Source organism: Rousettus aegyptiacus, unplaced genomic scaffold (assembly GCF_014176215.1).
Source record: "Rousettus aegyptiacus isolate mRouAeg1 unplaced genomic scaffold, mRouAeg1.p scaffold_m13_p_1, whole genome shotgun sequence".
In the NCBI taxonomy this organism is placed as follows: domain Eukaryota; kingdom Metazoa; phylum Chordata; class Mammalia; order Chiroptera; family Pteropodidae; genus Rousettus; species Rousettus aegyptiacus.
The window spans coordinates 122,670,222-122,687,920 of NW_023416284.1; the positions used below are offsets into that span (position 1 = coordinate 122,670,222).

General features: G+C 33.9%; 1 protein-coding gene, 1 long non-coding RNA gene and 1 pseudogene across 4 annotated transcripts in view; 1 reads left to right on the forward strand and 2 right to left on the reverse strand.

The window, feature by feature from the left end:
• Positions 1-17,699, forward strand: part of MEI4 (meiotic double-stranded break formation protein 4) — a 166,632-nt gene that overhangs the window by 52,803 nt on the left and 96,130 nt on the right. For all 3 annotated transcript variants that reach the window (XM_016157353.2, XM_016157352.2, XM_016157351.2), the window contains one exon: positions 4,074-4,609. In XM_016157353.2, the coding sequence (XP_016012839.2) occupies positions 4,074-4,609 (536 nt within the window). The remainder of the gene's footprint in view (positions 1-4,073; positions 4,610-17,699) is intronic.
• Positions 1,668-10,896, reverse strand: LOC118601703. The gene is made up of 3 exons (XR_004950541.1): positions 10,422-10,896; positions 4,061-4,115; positions 1,668-2,921 (listed from the first exon to the last, which is right to left on the reverse strand). It is a non-coding gene; the product is annotated as an uncharacterized LOC118601703 (long non-coding RNA).
• LOC118605109 lies at positions 11,054-11,172 on the reverse strand (annotated as a pseudogene).

Consider the following 17,699-nt stretch of genomic DNA (forward strand, 5'->3'; position numbering starts at 1 on the left):
TCGATGAGACACTGAGTCCTTTCCAATATGGAGGTGCGAGTTTCTGGTTTCTAATTCAAAAGCTGTTTGTAGTCTTCAAAGTTTTCATCACCAAGGACAAACAGAAGAGGAAATAAATTAGTTCTTGGTTATAAGAAATAGTAGATGCTATAAAAAACATTACTGGTTATTTGTTAGCAAGTATTCTGAGATGTCTTAGATGATTATTGCAATAATTCTATTCTTTCTATCCTATGTTATCTCTCTTATCTATATATAAAATTGTGGTTGAGTATAAGTTGAAAAGCGACAATATGAATATTAAAGGATGAGAGGACTGTCACAGCCAGCAGCAAATTGTAGCACTTAGCATTTCTCCTGATAAGATGTCTACTACAGATGATACTGTTATTCAGTGAGACAACCACAAAGATGACAAGAGATGGGACTTTTACCATTCAGGAGCTCATAAACAAGTGGATAACACATAGAAATCAATGAATACTCTAATGGGAATGTACCAAAGCTGGCATGGAGACACAGATTTCTTTGCTGTGGTTAGAGGATGATCAGACTTGGAACTGCAGAATTGGCTTCACTTGCTCACTGTGTGGCTTTTCTCAGGCCTCTTAATCAAGTTGAGCCCGCTTTGACTCACTGGTAATTTTGGGATGATGATAACATATCTTACAATGTTGTTGGGAATAACAATTGAATTATTCGATGAAACCACTTTGTAAAGTGAAATGTGAGTATAAGATTCTTCTATTCAATTTGAATGATTTTAATAATGTAAGCCATATTGTACAACATCTCAGTGTGGTACTCTTTTGTGGAGTTTATGCAGTCCTTTGAAAATGGAGAGGGGATTCTTCTCTGTAGTTTTCCACAGTGCCATCTCCAGTGTATGCACTGACCCCTCTTTTCTGAGGGTTCAGAAACAAAGCAGCCAGGAAGAATGGTGCTTGGCTTTGTGTATTCCTATCCCCAAAGCACATGCACAGGTAGAATGACTCCCTTCAAATCTGTACCTATCAACACATGAAAGAGATGAGATGGAGTGGTTTTGACTTGTCAAAAGGCACACTCATGAGGGAAAAGCAGAAACAAGAAAACAGCTTTTTGCTTCCCAATAGTTAGTAGAGTTTATTTCATGAGTCTGCCTTAAAATTATCACCCATGAAGTTCAGCTTACCTTGATGGAAAGTTGAGTAGGTAAATGAAATATTTAAACTTGTATTCACTTTCTTAGTGGAGCACCATTTTGAATTCTATTAAAAAAAAAAAAAAATCTACCAGAATAACTACTTTAACAACCCCCGCTTGTACTTTTGTGAAGAGTGAGATGAATGCCATGAAAAATCATTTCAAATGTTTATCCTTACTCATAAGAAAAAGAAACTGTCCATTGGCTTAAAACGAGCAGGCTGTCTGCCTGTTTTAATATAGAAATAGCCACATGCCATGAAATGTTTTGCTGATACTTCACTGTTCTGGGTACCACCACATTTTTTAACTTATCGCATTATCTCCCTTACATGGAGCATAGATATCGTTGTGATAATTAGCAAGCACATATTTGCACATTTGCAGAGCTTATTATAGACACTTGGTAAGTGAATGAACTCTAAATTAAAGCTCAATTCTCTAATTTTGCCTCATCAGCTTCTAATTGTACTGAAGGACAAAAGAGCAACAAATGAGATAGATTTCTAAATGTATGGTGGGGAGAGTAGAAGGTGTCACTTATATCATTCTTCTTATGCCCTGTCCAACTAGTTTCCACCTTGTCCTCAACTTTAAAAGAGTATATATAACCGTTCAGTGAGATCTCCTTTAACTTCCTATCTGACAAGTATTTTTTAAATATCCCCATACATTCTCATCTTCTTTCCTTGACTCAGTCTCCCCCTACCTTCTCTAAGACCATACTCCATCTAGAATTTTTAATTTTTTCATATCTCTAATACTTCTCTATTTTTTTTTTCTTTTTAGTCTATAATTGCTCAAGTTTCTCTCAATTTGTCATGCCACATTTGCCTGAAGTTACTCTCTAGTTTATACTCACCTGATCCAAGTCCTCAGAAGTCTTGGTCATTCTTCACTTACTCTTCTGCCTCTTCAGTCTGATGTACTCTGGCTTCTGCCCACCACCCTGACTGACCTAAGCTGCTTTGGATCACAATCACTGGTGATTTTCTGATTGGTAATTCCGACAATGTTTTTCAGCTATTTTACCGGACTTCAGAATTGCATGGAATTCTCCTTGAAACTGCTTCCTTGACTTTTTATTCTTCTTGCATCTCTTTAATTGTTCTTTCTCTGTCTCCTTGATGATTGTTTTTTTCTGTACTCAGTCCTCAAATATTAATACTCTTCAACATCTTTCTTCGATCCTCTGTTCTAGTAACTGCTCCTATTCTCCCTAAGTGATCATAACCATTTTTATTATTTCAGACACTATCTACACACTGATGACTCCTAATTGTGTGTACAGTCTAGACTTTTTTCCCACCCTTAGGCTCATGTGGCCAATTTCCAGGTGAATATCTTTGCCTAGATTTCCTCCAGTTGCCTCAGAGTTTACATGACCAAACCTGAATCATTCATCATTTCTCCTAAGCCAGTTCTTCTGTCTGTGTGTTTACCATTTCAGTTGGTAGCACCATCATCTACCCAGTCACCTGTTGCAACCACAGGATACATTTATTCATCCTTCTATTTCATTGCCCACATTCAGTCAATTAGCTGGCTTCCAGATTATATTTTGATGTTTTGTGTTTATATCTCTGGTCAATTCCTTTCTTTCTCTCTACTGCAACTGCTTGGTTCATTTCTCTCATTACCTGATATTAGGACTAAGAGAGGTGACTTCTTACTGATCTTTACATGCCTCGTTGTGTCCTCCTCCAATCTGCCATTCATATAGCCAACGGAGTGATCTGTGAAGTGAAAATAAGGCCATTTCACTTTTCTATATTATACTATTTATTGTCTCATTCCTGCTTCCATTGCTGATAGTCATATTTCTCAAATTTGGTTTCATAAATATACACAAGTGCTTTAGAATGTTAAAGGAAACTTTTTCAATTTTGTGTGTACATTTTGTTGACAATCATTGTACAAACAACAGCTACCTTATTTGTGTTTATGATGGCATCTCTGTCAAAGAATGACCTAAATTGCTTGGTTAAGCCTTAACTGTAGTATTTCTCAGCCCATGTCAGAAGATTCGAGTGTTTATAGACATAATTTCAAGGATCTATGAGAATATAGAAATATAGAATAATTATAAATAAATATACCTACATATATAAATTATTTATATTTATTTTTGCATATCAGGTATATGTGTGGGTGTGTATATAATTTTTCCAAAGGAGTCTTACATTATTCAAGTTTAAATTTCACTCACTCTGCATTCTACTTATAAATTCTAAGGTCTTTAATATGTCTTTTAAGATCTTTTATGACTTGGCTTCTAAATATTTCTCCATCTTAATCTCTTCCCCTATATTTTATGTAAAAGGAACACCAAACTACTTGTGGGTCCTTATATACACAGTGCTTTTCTTTCACTACATAAGCCTGTGCTTTTTTAATTACCCCTTTGCTTTATGTAATTAATTCTCATCTTTCTCCATTCTCCTAACTTTTCACTTCACTTATGTTTTATTAGTTCACCACACCTCTTCTGGAAAGCACTAAGCTAACCAGGGTCCTCCTATTTTCGTAGTACCCCTCATTACTTTGTAGTTACCTGTTGTAATCCATACCGGATGGTGACCTCCTTCAGTTCTTAGGGTTTCTTCTCTGTATATCTCAAGCAGGGCACATAGTTGAACAAGAGGTAGTAACATGCATGAGTCACCTTTGCTTTCTATCAGTAAAGATAAAGACCTTTTCTAGAGTTAGCCTAAGCGGTTTTTTAGTTCTTCCTCTATTCACTTTTCACACTACTGTTTAACAATGTTTAATACATATTTGCATGCTTCATTTAGTATTTTAAGTTATAAAAAAAATAATGTTTAGTGTTTATATGAAAATATTTTAGCTGCAGAAAGATAACACTTGTATTTACCATTTTATTTCAGGAGACCTCTCTTCACAGTCGCAGGCTCAGGAACTCGGAAGTTCTGAAAATACATTAACTGTGCTGGAAGATTCTGGCTGTGATTTATCAAATGAGCAGAGAACTGAACCTTCAGAGATGTCACAGCATTTTGGGGAGAGCTTTACCCCCATACCCTTTCTACCATTGCCCATTGTGAAAAGACATTGTGCTACTCCAGAAAATCCTCTGTCTTCTCACATGCAATTCTTGCAACATCTACTTGAACTGAAGAACTGGACAGAATCCAGAAGTCTGAAAACAGACTTAAGCCACTTTGAAAACAACTCTTCTACAGTATCTGATTCTGTTTTTCAGTTGCTAGATGGCTTGATCACTTTCTACCGTGAACCCAAATTTCCTTTTTCAAGCTTTTGGACAGAAGCTGTAAATACTTTAGCTAGACTGATCAGTGACTATAACTTATCTAATCATATTCTTAAAAAGTGTTCCAAGAAGTTAGAAGAATTTGAGAAGACTCTACTACAGATTATTTTAAGGAACAACCATTTAAATCGGGTAAGTAACAAATCTCTTCGTTTCATGAAAAAATGTCAGTAATTTTGATGAACATTCCCATTGGGTCGTGTCTTTTGCTGTCCCTTAACCTTGTGGTTCAGAGTTTCTAGTTGGAGCTTTTGCAGCTCTTAGCCATTGTCATGATCCCACCTCTGGTCCCTGATTGCTACAGCATTGTTCTCTGCATAGATACCTGTGTCAGGCCTGTGCCTTTTTTTACTTCGAATAACCTCTGTTCTTTATCAGTATCCTTGGATTTTTCCTTTGTTTTGTTCTGCCTATATTTACTTCCTGTTGCTCAAAAAATCTCAATATTTTTTCAAAAGCCACTAACATTTATGGTTTCACAATCTATAATTTTTTTGAGTGTTAAATTCCACATGATGGATTACCCGTACTGTATTGATTTTTTTTTTTTCTTTCTTTCTCTGGCATTGACTAGCAGATGCCTGGAAGCCAAAGAATATTTTTCTTTTCCTTTAGAATTTCTCATGTAAGTGGCATAATATACCTAATGGACCCTCTACAGATGGGGTTGAGTGAATAAATTGGCCGAGGAACACATAATATACAGCTTTGTTATAGTTTCTTTTTTTTTTCTTATTTATTTAACATGGCTTAGAAAGGTTGACTCAGGAATTCTTTTTTTCACAAGTGACATTGAGGTAACCTGAAGCTATTTTGTTGTTTGGCGCATCAGACATAATGGAGAGTTTCTTTTTTGTATTACTTTCTATCTTTCTCACTATCTGATCCTTTGGGAAACTCCAAATGCCCTAACATTTTAATCCTTTTTAATTGACTACTAAAAATATCACAAAGGAGATCAGAAAGTCTGTCTACTTATTAACTATATTTCTCCATAGGAAAAAAAATATATGGTTGTTGGAACTTGTTTCTTTTGAGATAACATTGTCAAGTGTATGGCCTCAGTGCCATTATCTAATGCTGAGTTTTAATTCGGTGTAGGCTTTACCTGAATTTTCAAATCTCTGAAAAAATTTGAACTAATAACCTAATTTGTTTCACATACATTTGTCATTTCCTTCTCAAAGTATGATTTGATTAATAGTATAGAAAACTTTATGATTAAGTTTTTGGCATTTGTGAAAGATATTGAATTTTCTGTCGGGGAAACAATTTTTTTCTACCCGATATGATCAATCAGGAATTAAATATCAGATTTTTCCATAATGGCATTTGAGATATGTACTCTGTTTCTTAACCATTAATAAATATCTCAAATATTTAATATTCCTTAAATCTTTTTATTTTTTTGCATATTTATGCTTCTTTTAAAACTACTACAAACAGGTTTCATATGACTTAGAACCTTTCAGATACTGGCATTTATATTCCTAATCAGTTTCTATATGATGCAATTATTTTTTCAGTCTAGTCATAATCTTTCTTAAGGATTAGACTGCGCAAGAGTAGCCTTGGGAATTGTATGGAAGTAAAGGAGTATGTAGAAGAAGCTTGTGATGGTACAGATGGGTCTGAAGTATATTTTCCATAACATTTGTCATGGTGCAAGCCATTGTCGAATAGTTGGTCAGCAGTGGAAGAATGGGTAAAGGAATGGCTTTGGTCTTTTCTTGGAGAGATAATTGTTGCATTTAGAGGAAATAGAATTACATTTACATTAAAAATCATGATTCATAAATAAGTTTTAATGACATTCTCCTTGGGGATTTTTATTTCCTTCTCAGCAAAAGCATCTTAGACTAAATCATTCAAACTTCTGTTCTTGTCATCATCACCATTATTACCATCATTCTTTAGATATGTTCATAAAGCTTCTTCATTAGAAAAATTGAAGAACGATTGCTCTTTACAATGCTTTTCTGTCTTTTTTAGCTTTCCTCGAGTAATAAGCAAAGTCTCAAGAAAGAATCTATCCTGACGTGAAATATAGGATAGCTCCTATTATTGTATTTTTATTGATACTACTCTTGATTGATTAAAACAAAATACCATAGTTTTGAAAAAAATTACTTCTTTGGAGAAACCTTGTTTTTATAGGTCAGAAGTGTTTAATTAAATAGTATTGCTTAAGAACTTGAACCCTGCTATTGATTTCATTAAAGTGAACTTATGTTTGTGCAATGCAATAGGAGAAGGTGTGGTATGAATTCTTTAATATTTTGATGGAGGTATTTTATGTAATATAAATCACAAGTAGGTTTTATTTTTAAGCATTTTATTATTAGTTTTTAGTATACAATACATTCATTAGACATTTATGCAGTTTATGAAATGATCCCCACTATTACTCTGTCGCCCCTCTGACTTTTCACCTAGCCATTACACTGCTGTCGACTACATTCCCTATGCTGTGCTCCCCATCTTTGTGACCATCTATCAACTACCAATTTGTCAGGTTTTAAAGAAAATATAAATCCTCAACAACTTGTTCTCAATACATTCAGTAGTAAAATTATTGTGATCTAACCTAGTTTTTCTTTTATGATCAGTAAGAACTTAGTATCCTTCAAAATCTTGAGGTTATCATTATGAGTATCAGTTATGTCAGGGCTGCACATAGTCAAGAGATAGGAAGATTGAAATGAGATGTCCTTGAAATTGTTTTAAATAATTCTCTGATATTAGCTTGGTTAAAGATATAAGTAACATGAAGACAGTATTTTCTAAGTAACTCACTATTATGTCTCTAAGATTTAGCAACATATGCTAAATACCTAAAAGTTCAATAAAAACTATGAACTTCAGATGTCGAAGTTTACATTATATTTATTTAAGAATAAAGTTTCTAGGAATTGTTATCTTAGACCTATGTCTGTACAGAATTCCCCTCTTGTCCACAGTTTCACTTCCCATGGCTTTAGTTACCTGCAGTCAACCATGGTTCAAAAATATTAAATGGAAAATTCTGTAAATAAACAGTTCATAAGTTTTAAGTTGGGCACTTTCTGAGTAGCATGATAAATCTCACTCTACCCAAGATGTGAATCATCCCTTTGGCCAGCATATCCACACTGTATACACTACCCACCTATTGATCCCTTCGTAGCCATCTGGGTTATCAGATTGGCTGTTTTGGTATCTCAGTTTGTGTTCGAGTAACCCTTGGAGTAGCCTAATACTACCCCACAATGCTTATGTCAGTCACCTCACTTCATCTCATCACGTAGGCATTGTATCATCTCACATCATCACAAGAAGGGTGAGTATAGTACAGTAAGATGTTTTGAGAGAGATCATATTTACATAACTTTAAATAGTATAATTATTCTATTTTATTATTATTATTATTATTATTAATCTTTTACTGTGCTTAATTTATAAATTAAACTTTATCATGTATGTATAGGAAAAAACATAGTATATATAGGTGTCTGTACTATCCGTGATTTCAGGCATCCACTGGGAATTTTGGAACAAATCCCCTGTGCATAAGTAGGGACTATATTTTCAAGAAAACTATTAGGTGGGATAGAAGGTATAATTTACAAATACATATTTGGCAGATATAGAAGATACTTTTCTTGAAACCAGATGGTTTACAGAGGTCTGCACTGGGCCTGGGAAGCAGTCTTGGCTTAACTTGGACTGAGCTGCCCTCTACTCGCAGGCCCCAGTATAGCACCTTCCTCACTTGCCAGTGTACTTACTTGGGGTCAGGAGTGTGTACTTTTGAAATATTTAATGCCCTTTGTTTGAGCACAAACCTTTCCTACATTTCCAGAACTCAAAATGTGTTTATTTCTATGATTAGAAGTAGCATAAACTAATTCTAGCATTGTACTGCCACCTATTTCTTTAGAGGCCAGGCTACTACCATAGAATTTTAACACCAGAATGCCTATGATTCTATTTAGATTTCGCAACACTATCTCTGTCTTAAATGCTCACTCGCTTTGAAGAGATGGGAATGATTATATTGTTTAATATTAAAAATATGGTTTTTATTGAACTTCTAGGTATTTAGCATATGTTGCTAAACCTTAGAGATATAATAGTGAGTTACTCAGAAAACACTCTTCGTATTTCTTATTTTTTTTTTAACTATAAAACAATTCTTAGACATATTATTTGTGAAATTGAAAGAAAAAAAAAAAAACAGTTGACTGCCAAAAGGACATTAGAATCTTTTGTATATGTGGTAAACAGTAATGGTACCCCAAAGATGACCACACCCTATTCCCTGGAATTTGTGAATATCTTATGTTACACTACCTAGGAGCGGGATGGGGAGGGGATTAGGTTGCTAATTAGCTGACCTTGTGAAAAGATTATTCTGGTTTGCCCACATGGGCCACTCTCATGGGTCCTTGCAAGTGAAAGAAGGAAGCAGTAGAATCAGTGTTCAAAATAAGAATTTGAAGACGATGCTGGTTTTAAAGACGAGGAAGAGGCCATGAGCCAAGAAATGCAAGTTGGAAGAGCAGGGAAATCAATTCTTCTCTAGAGCCTCCACAGGGAACTGAGGCCTGCCAATACTTTTATTTTGGCCCAGTGAGACCCACTGCAGACTTTTGGTCTCCAGAACTCTGATTGAATAAATTTGTGTTGTTCGAATTCAGTAAGTTTGAAGTAATTTGATACAGCAGCAACAGGAAATAATACACTATGTTTACCATTGTATAGTGTTTTCACATCCATTATCTTATCATGTGTTTGTAAAATAACTGTGATATAGACATGGTTGCCATTCTTATTTCCAATTAATAGATGAGAAAAGTGAGGCCCAGAGAGATTTACTCAAGGCCACAAAGCTCGTTATAGCACTGGGAACACAAGCACCTAGTATTAGAGTTGAATGTGTCTGTGTTTTTCCTCTTCATTCTCTCTCCTTACAATGCTCAAATTTGGTAAAACTGACCCAGATGATAGGACATATGCAGATAACCCCTTTATCCCCTACTATATGATTATCTCTTCCTGTCTGGATTCCTGCAGTAGCCTAATGTCAGATTCTTAATTCATGCAATCCTCCTCTAATACAATACATCCACTTCACCATTGTTGAACTGATCTTAAAAAGAAAAGAAAATGCTGAAAATCCTTCAGTGACTCCTCATGACTTTATAAGAACGTACGCACTCTTCGCCACAGCCCCTAATGTTCTTCTCTGCCTGGCCCCTAGCCAGCCATTTCTGGTATTATCTTTCTTCATTCCATCCTAAGCACTTCACTCCTGTCAGACAAATGATTATAGTTTTTCAATTACTTTCTCTTTTATTCCTCCCCTCTATACCTTAGTACCTATCAGTCTCTTGGCCTAGAATACTCTTCGTCCATCTGGTTAATTCTACCTATCCTTACAAACTGAACTCTAGGATTAGTTTCTTAAAGAAACTTTATCTCCTACCCTGCTGCCATCTTCTTTTCTTTTTGCTAATTAAATATCCCTTATATAAATCCATCATAGTGCATATCACATTGTACAGTAGTTACTGACTTGTTGTTATCCTCCATTGAAATCCAGGGTCTTGGTGGCCAAATGCCATACATTAATCAATTTATATCTTCAGTGCTCAATACAGTGTCTAGTGATGGGTTCAGGGTATCTTGTTATAACCTGGTGAGGGTAAAAGTCTAGGCTTCCCACTTGGACTTTGCATGAGTGGGTGGAGTGAGCCACAGATTTTTTTCTGTGGTGGTTGGATGCATTAGGGAAGTTATATTTTTTAAAGCTTTCTATCTTGCTAGGCTGCCTTTTTAATGTCCTTAGAGCATGCTTTTGTTACTGTTTATTTTTTGGTTTCCCTCCATGTCTGTTGGCATTTCTGTGTAATTATTTTTTTTAGCTCCAAATATGAGGCAAAAAGAAAACCAGGAAACATACCACTTTGTTCTTCCTTTGGTCTTAAGCTGTGCAGCTGGCCCAACTGTCAGTCTTCTTAGGTTTGTTTTATATATAATGCCCTGGGGTTTTAGTTGTACTTAGAGGAGTAGAGACAAGTAAGTCCACTTCCAGGAATTGGAAACCTGTGAATGTATTTTTTTAAGTCAAATAATATTCCACATTTATTATAACAGAGTTAGCCCTGCTACACACCACCTAGCTCCTCAGTAGCACCCCTCCGAGGTCACCACTGCCAATCTTTATTCCTGTTCTCCTACCATTTACACTTATGTTTTTAAATTAAAAGCTACACTCCTATTTCCCAGATTATTTTCTTTTTTATCTGTTCACTTCATATCATAGAAGATAAAAATTTACGTCATATATAGCTTCCCTCCTCCACCAACCTTCCATAGTTTTTATTGTATCATAATATTTTGATTAAATGAAAATTACATATATTATAAATATTAAAATCTTCAGCACTGAGGTATAATATACAGTGATTTCATTTCCTTTTTCACAACTTTTTTCCTAATGATAATCGCTTAAAATTACTTTTTTTCATTTGATTAGTTTTCTACATACCTATAAATTGATTCTTCTTTTTTATTCTATTTTTAATTTTTTTACTCCTACAGCACCTGGTCATCCTAGGTGGTCTCCCATCCAAGTACTAAACAAGCCCGATCCTGCTTAGCTTCCGAGATCAGACTGGATCGGGCATGTTCAGGTTAACATGGCCATAGACTGATAATTCTTTCAGACCCTTTGACAGTGTTGTAAACATCTTCTCAGTATGGCTAAACAAAGGAATTCATTTATTAGTTTCATCTTTTTCTTTCTTTTTTTTTTTTTTTGTAAAGCACACTTCCTGGAACCCTCTACCCCCCTGTTCTAATCTAGTCTGATGCCCCCTATGTCTGCTGCTCAGCTTTATTCCACATATTTTCTTTCTTTTAATCACCACCCTGGGAATTCCATTTTGCTTCTTTCTTATGCTGTATCTCATAGTTGCTGGACCTCATATTTTTCTTTTCTTTGTTTAGAACTTCATTTAGGTGATGTACATTCTTTATGAACTCACTTAGAAGGGGTTCATAGGATATAAAACTTTAAAATGTTTGTTTAGAATATTTTCTTCCAACTTTAAACTATATCAATGGAGTAGGATAGATTTCTAGGTTGGAAATAATTTTTCCATAGAATTTAAGATATTTTTCTATTAACTTCGGTTAATAGAAAATTCCGGTATGATTCTGATTTTAATTCCTTGAATGAAATCTATTCCCCACCCTGTAGTACCCCTGGAGCATTTAGGATCTCTCTTGTTCCTATTGCTTTGTAACTACAGGATGTTGTATTTCAATGTGGGTCTTTTAAAATTCCTTTTTATGAGTCCTTGGTGGGTCTTTGCATCTGTGAGTTCATCCTTCAATTATGAAAAATTTTGATAGTTTTTCTCATATATTTCTACCTTCTATTTTCTTTGTTCTCTTTTTCTAGACTACCTCTTAGTCTGATCTTCTAAATTGCTTACCTTTTTTCTCGTACTGTTTATTCTTTTAAAGTTTGTTTTTCCTGGAAGATTTTCCTAATGTCTTCTTCTGGCTATTCTACTGAAGTTTTTATTTCTGCCGAACTATTTTTAGTTTCTATAAGTTCTTATTCTTTTGATCCTAATTATAGCTCTCCCTTCTTGTTTTATAAACAGTAAGATATAAAATGTTTACTTTTCTTTGTTCTCTACTTTGCCTCTATTTTCTACTGGTCTTGATTTCCGCATCTCAATTGATCACTGTTTTTCATATTTGAAGTTTTCCAGTGCCTTGAATTAATTTAGGAAGATGGATAAGATTTAAGATGGCCACCTGACAATTAACTTGTAGGAGGATGCTGGGCAGGTAATGCAAATTGCTTGAGCAGTGACAATGGAGCAGGAGGAAGCATGGAGGGCCCTTTAACTGCCACAAGTTTGCAGGGTTTGATTGGAAAGGAGTGGAACTTGGTAAGGAATGAACCTGACGTAATGGCAAATGGCTGGGTAATGAAGATTCTTGTATGTTTTGTTAAATATTTGTTTCTTCTGCAGGCCAAAGATCTTAGGTATACAATTTAAAATTGCATGCACAATTTTGTGTATAGGAGTATGTGCTCTTTTTTTCTATGAAAGTGCTCATAGTCTTCATACAATTCTGAAAGGATACTGTGATTTACAAAAGTGAATAACAAATGGGAAATCATTGAGACCAATTGGAACACCCTCCCCAAGTAAATATTTTCTTCTCATCCAAATTCTACCCATGTTTCAAAACATGGCTCAAATCTCACTTTACTAACAAATTCTTCTTTATCAATTTGATCCTGAAATAGGCTCCTCTTCTGAATTTCTATAGTGATCATTGTCAACATAATTTACTTTTCAATTTGCCATATCCTATCTTATTACAGCTTATCTAGTATGGCTCAGATTAAAAAATATATTTAGCTTTCAAATGTTTTTATCACAGAGATTAATAGCTTAAGTAGAATCCCAAAATTTTTATTTACTAGCAGTGATATTAGACAAGTTAACTAACCTGAAGTTCCATATCTATAAAATGGAGATGATAAATATGACTATTATCATGTTACTCATAGGGCTGTTGAGACTTTTCAATGACCAAACAGTAAACAAAATGCTTAGGATAATATTTGGTATCATATCAGTGCTTAATAAATGTTTCTTTTTACTCTTCTCCATGAGGAAGGGGCCATACCCTATTTTCTCTACTATTCCTGCTATAATGCTCAGCTCATATTAGGAATAAAATGAGGTATTTTTTTTAATTGAAAACAAGACAATGAAAATAAATGACGAGTTATATTTCATATGCCTCCATACACTTAAGTACCATCTTCTCACTTTTGATCAATATTTTTGTGTATAGGACATTCCTTAGTGGGAATTTTGTCTTAGTAACGTAATGATGTTCCTGAAGCACCTCTATGTACCAGGTAGCTGGACATCATCGATGATCCTTCCACAGCCACAGCTTCCCACTGACTGATAAGCTAACTAGGCATCATGGATTTTTTTTTTCTATTTTAGTTATAGAAAATCTATTGTAAGTTAACTACCTGAATGTCATGTTTTCACTTACTCTTTGCACTGATCCTTTCCTATAGAGCTGTTTCATGTTGCATGTCTGGTCTAGTATTTTGTAGTTGGTGATTTCCTCCTAGACTGTCACTTTTGTTTAGATCGCCAATGATGTGGCCTTTAGGCAGTGCATAGTTAAATCTGAAGATACAGTTCATGAAATCAGATGTCTCTTTTTTCACTAACATGTACCTCTTAGTTATATCTTAAAGCTCATTCATGCATAATTACATCAAGCTGTAAAACATAGTAACTTTCACATTTAATTCTGTTCAAGTAGTACCATTTGTTACATGTTCCTCTGTCATTGTAGTAATGACGTAGACTTTGCTCTTGTGCTGAATTTCCAAAAAGCCTCATCTACTGCGGTTTTTGTTTTTGTCATAGGTGTTCATCAGTTTCTGAAAGTTTGCCTCAAGAATTTTTTAAAACTTATTTTTATTACAGTATAGTTGGCATACAATATCATATTAGTTTCAGGTGTACAATATAGCGATTCAACCTTTATATAACTTATGATGTGATCACCACAATAAGTCTAGTAACCATCCGTCACCATACAGTTATTATGATATTATTGTCCTTATGCTTTATATTACATCTTCATTACTTATTTATTTTAACTGAAAGTTTGTACCTCTTATTTGAACATAGGGGTACATATATCTTTTAGAATGAGTGTTTTCAGGAGTGGAATTGCTGGGTCATATGGCAGTCTTTTCTTAATTTTTTGAAGAACGACTATACGATTTTCCATAGTGGCTGCACCAATTTACAGTTCCAGCAACAGTGCACAGGGTTCTCAATTCTCCACTTCCTCGCTAACACTGGTAATGTTGTTGATTTTTTTCTTAATAGCTATTCCAACAGGTGTGAGATGGTTTTAATTTGATTTCCCTGGATTAGTGATACTGAGCAATGTTTCATATGTTTGCTGACAATCTGTATGTCTTCTTTGGAGAAATGTCTCTTCAGGTCTTCTGATCATTTTTCAAATTGTATTTTTTTTTTTTTTTTGGATGCTGAGTTATATGGGTTCCTTATATTTTTTGGATAGTAACCTTATCTAATACATCATTTGTAAATATTGTTTCCCATTTAGTAGGCTGTCTTTTATTTTGATGAAGATTTCTTCTACTGTGCAAAAGCTTTTTAGTTTGTAGTACCATTTATTTTTGCTTTTGTTGCCTTTGCCTGAGGAGACATAGCCAAAAAAATATTGCTAAGACTAATGTCACATAGTTTACTGCCTGTGTTTTCTTCTAGTATTTTTATGGTCTCAAGACTTACATTTAATTCTTTAATCCATTTTGAGTTTATTTTTGGATATGGTATAAGAAAGTAATCCAATTTTACCTTTTTTGCATGTATGTATCCGTTTTTACAAACATTTATTAAAGAGACTGTCATTTCTCCATACTATATTTCTGCCTCCTATGTCATAGATTGATTGACTGTATACATATATGGGTTAATCTCTGGCTTTTCTATTCTGTTCCATTGATCTACATGTCTGTTTTTGTGCTAGAGCATACTGTTTTCATTACCATGACTTTTCAGTGTAGTTTGAAATCAAGGAGCATGGGACTATTAACTTTGTTCTTCTTTTTCAGGATTTCTTTGGTTTTCAGGGTCTATCCATATAAATTTTAGGATTATTTGGTCTACTTCTGTTGACTGGTATTTTGATAAGCATTGCAGTGAATATATAGATCGATTTGAGTAGTATGCACATTTTAACAATATTAATTCTTTCAAGCCATTATAAAAATATCCTTCCTTTTATTTGTGTTGCTTTCAGTTTCTTTTATCAGTGTCTTATAGTTTTCAAAGTATTTGTCTTTTGCTTCCCTAGATAAATTTATTCCTAGGTATTTTATTGTTTTTGATGCAATTGTAAATGATATTTTTAAAATTTCTCTTTCTGATAGTTCATATTAGTGTATAGAAATGCCACTGATTTCTGTATATTAAATTTGTATTCTGTAACTTTACCAAATTCATGTATTAGTTCTAATAGTTTTTTGGTGGAATTTTTAGGGGTTTCTATATATAGTATAATATCATCTGCAAATAGAGACAGTTTTACTTTTTCCTTTCCAATTCAGATGCCTTTTATTTCCTCTTTTTTTTATTATTTTTTTATTTTTTTATTGCTATGGCTAGGTCTTTCATTACTATGTTGAATAAGAGTGGGGAGAGTAGGCATCCTTGTCTTGTTTGTGATATTAGGGGTAAAGCTTTTAGCTTTTTCACTTTTGAGTATGATGTTACTGAGGGATTGTCATCTCTGGCCTATATTATGTTGAGATATGTTCCTTTTTTCCTATTTTTTCAGAGGTTTTTTTTTTTTAATCATAAATGGATGCCGAGTTTTGTTGTGTGCTGCATCTGTTGAGGTAATTGTATGATTTTTATTCTTTGTTTTTGTTAATGTGGTGTTTTATGTTGGTGGTTTCGTGAATATTGAACCATTCTTTCATCCCTGGAATAACTCCCAGTTGATCATGGTATATGATCCTTTAATGCGTTGTTGAATTTTGTTTATTAATATTTTGTTGAGAATTTTTCACCGGTGTCCATCAGGTCTGTAATTTTCTTTTTTGTATCTTCATCTGGTTTTGGTATTAGGGTAATGTTGGTATTTTAGGATGAGTTTGGAAGTTTTTCCTCTTCAATTTTTTCAAATAATTTAAGAAGCATAAGTGGTTAGTTCATCTTCGAATGTTTGTTAAAATTCACTTGTAAGGCATGTGGTCATGGCCTTTTGTTTGTTTGTTTGTTGGGAGTTGTTTTTTTTTTTTTTTTTTTTTTACTGATTCACTATCATTACTAGTAATCGGTATGCTCAGATTTTCTGTTTTGTCTCAGAAGATGATGTGTTTTTAGGAATTTATCCGTTTCTTCTAAGTTGTTCAGTTTGTTGGTATGTAGTTGTTCATAGTATTCACTTGTGATCCTTTGTGCTTCTGTAGTGTAGGTTGTATTTTCTATTTCATTTCTGATTTTATTGATTTGGTCCCTCTTTTTTCTTGACGAGTCTGGCTAAGTGTTTATTAATTTTATTTATCTCTTTAAAAACCAGATCTTAAGTTTCATTGATATTATCTATTTTTCTTTTTTTAAGTCTCTATTACTCTATTACACTTCACTCTGTTCTGATATTTATTTTTTCCTATCTCTTACTAACCTTGTTTTTTGTTTTTTTTTTTCCTATTTAGATGTAAGGTTTTGTTGTTTGCGATAGTTCTTGTTTCTTGAGATAGCCCTGCATTGCTATATGTCTCCTTTTAGTACTTCTTTTGCTGTCTCTTATAGATTTTGGACTATTATATTTCCATTTTCACTTGTTTCAGGGTATATTTTTATTTTCTCTTTGATTTCTTGGTTAACCCATTGATTGATTTAGTAGTATGTTGTTTAGCCTCTACATGTTTGTCGTTTTCACAGTTTTCTTGTATTGGTTTCTAGTTGCATAGTGTTGTGGTCAGAAAAGATGCTTGATATGATTTCAATCATTTTAAATTTACTGAGACTGATTTCGTGCCCCGACATGTGCTCTATTGTAGAGAATTTTCCTTGTGTATTTGAAAAGGATGTGTATTCTGCTGTGTTTGGATGGAATACTCTGGGAATATAAAGTTCATCTGATCTAATGTGTTATTTAAGTGCTATTTTTCCTTTTTAATTTTCTGTCTGAATGACCTGTCCTTTATGGCATGTTGAAGTCTCCTACTATTATTTTATTACTTTTTATTCTTTCCTTTGTGTCTATTAATATTTGCTTTATGTATTTAAGTGCTCCAATATTGGGTACGTAGATGTTTACAAGTGTTATATCCTCTTGTTGGATTGATCCGTTTATGATTATGTCATGCTCTTCTTTGTCTCTTGTCAGTCTTTTTCAAATCTGTTTTGTCTGATGCGGGTACTGCTGCCCCAACTTTCTTTTTATTTCTATTCACATGAAATATCTTTTTCCATCTCTTCACATTTAGTCTGTCTTTTGATCTGAAGGGAGTCTCTTACGGAAAGCACATTATGGCTCTTTTCTTTTTATCCATTCAGCCACCCCATATCCTTTGATTGGAACATTTATTTACATTTTCTGATCATTTTTATAGTTCTCTTTTACC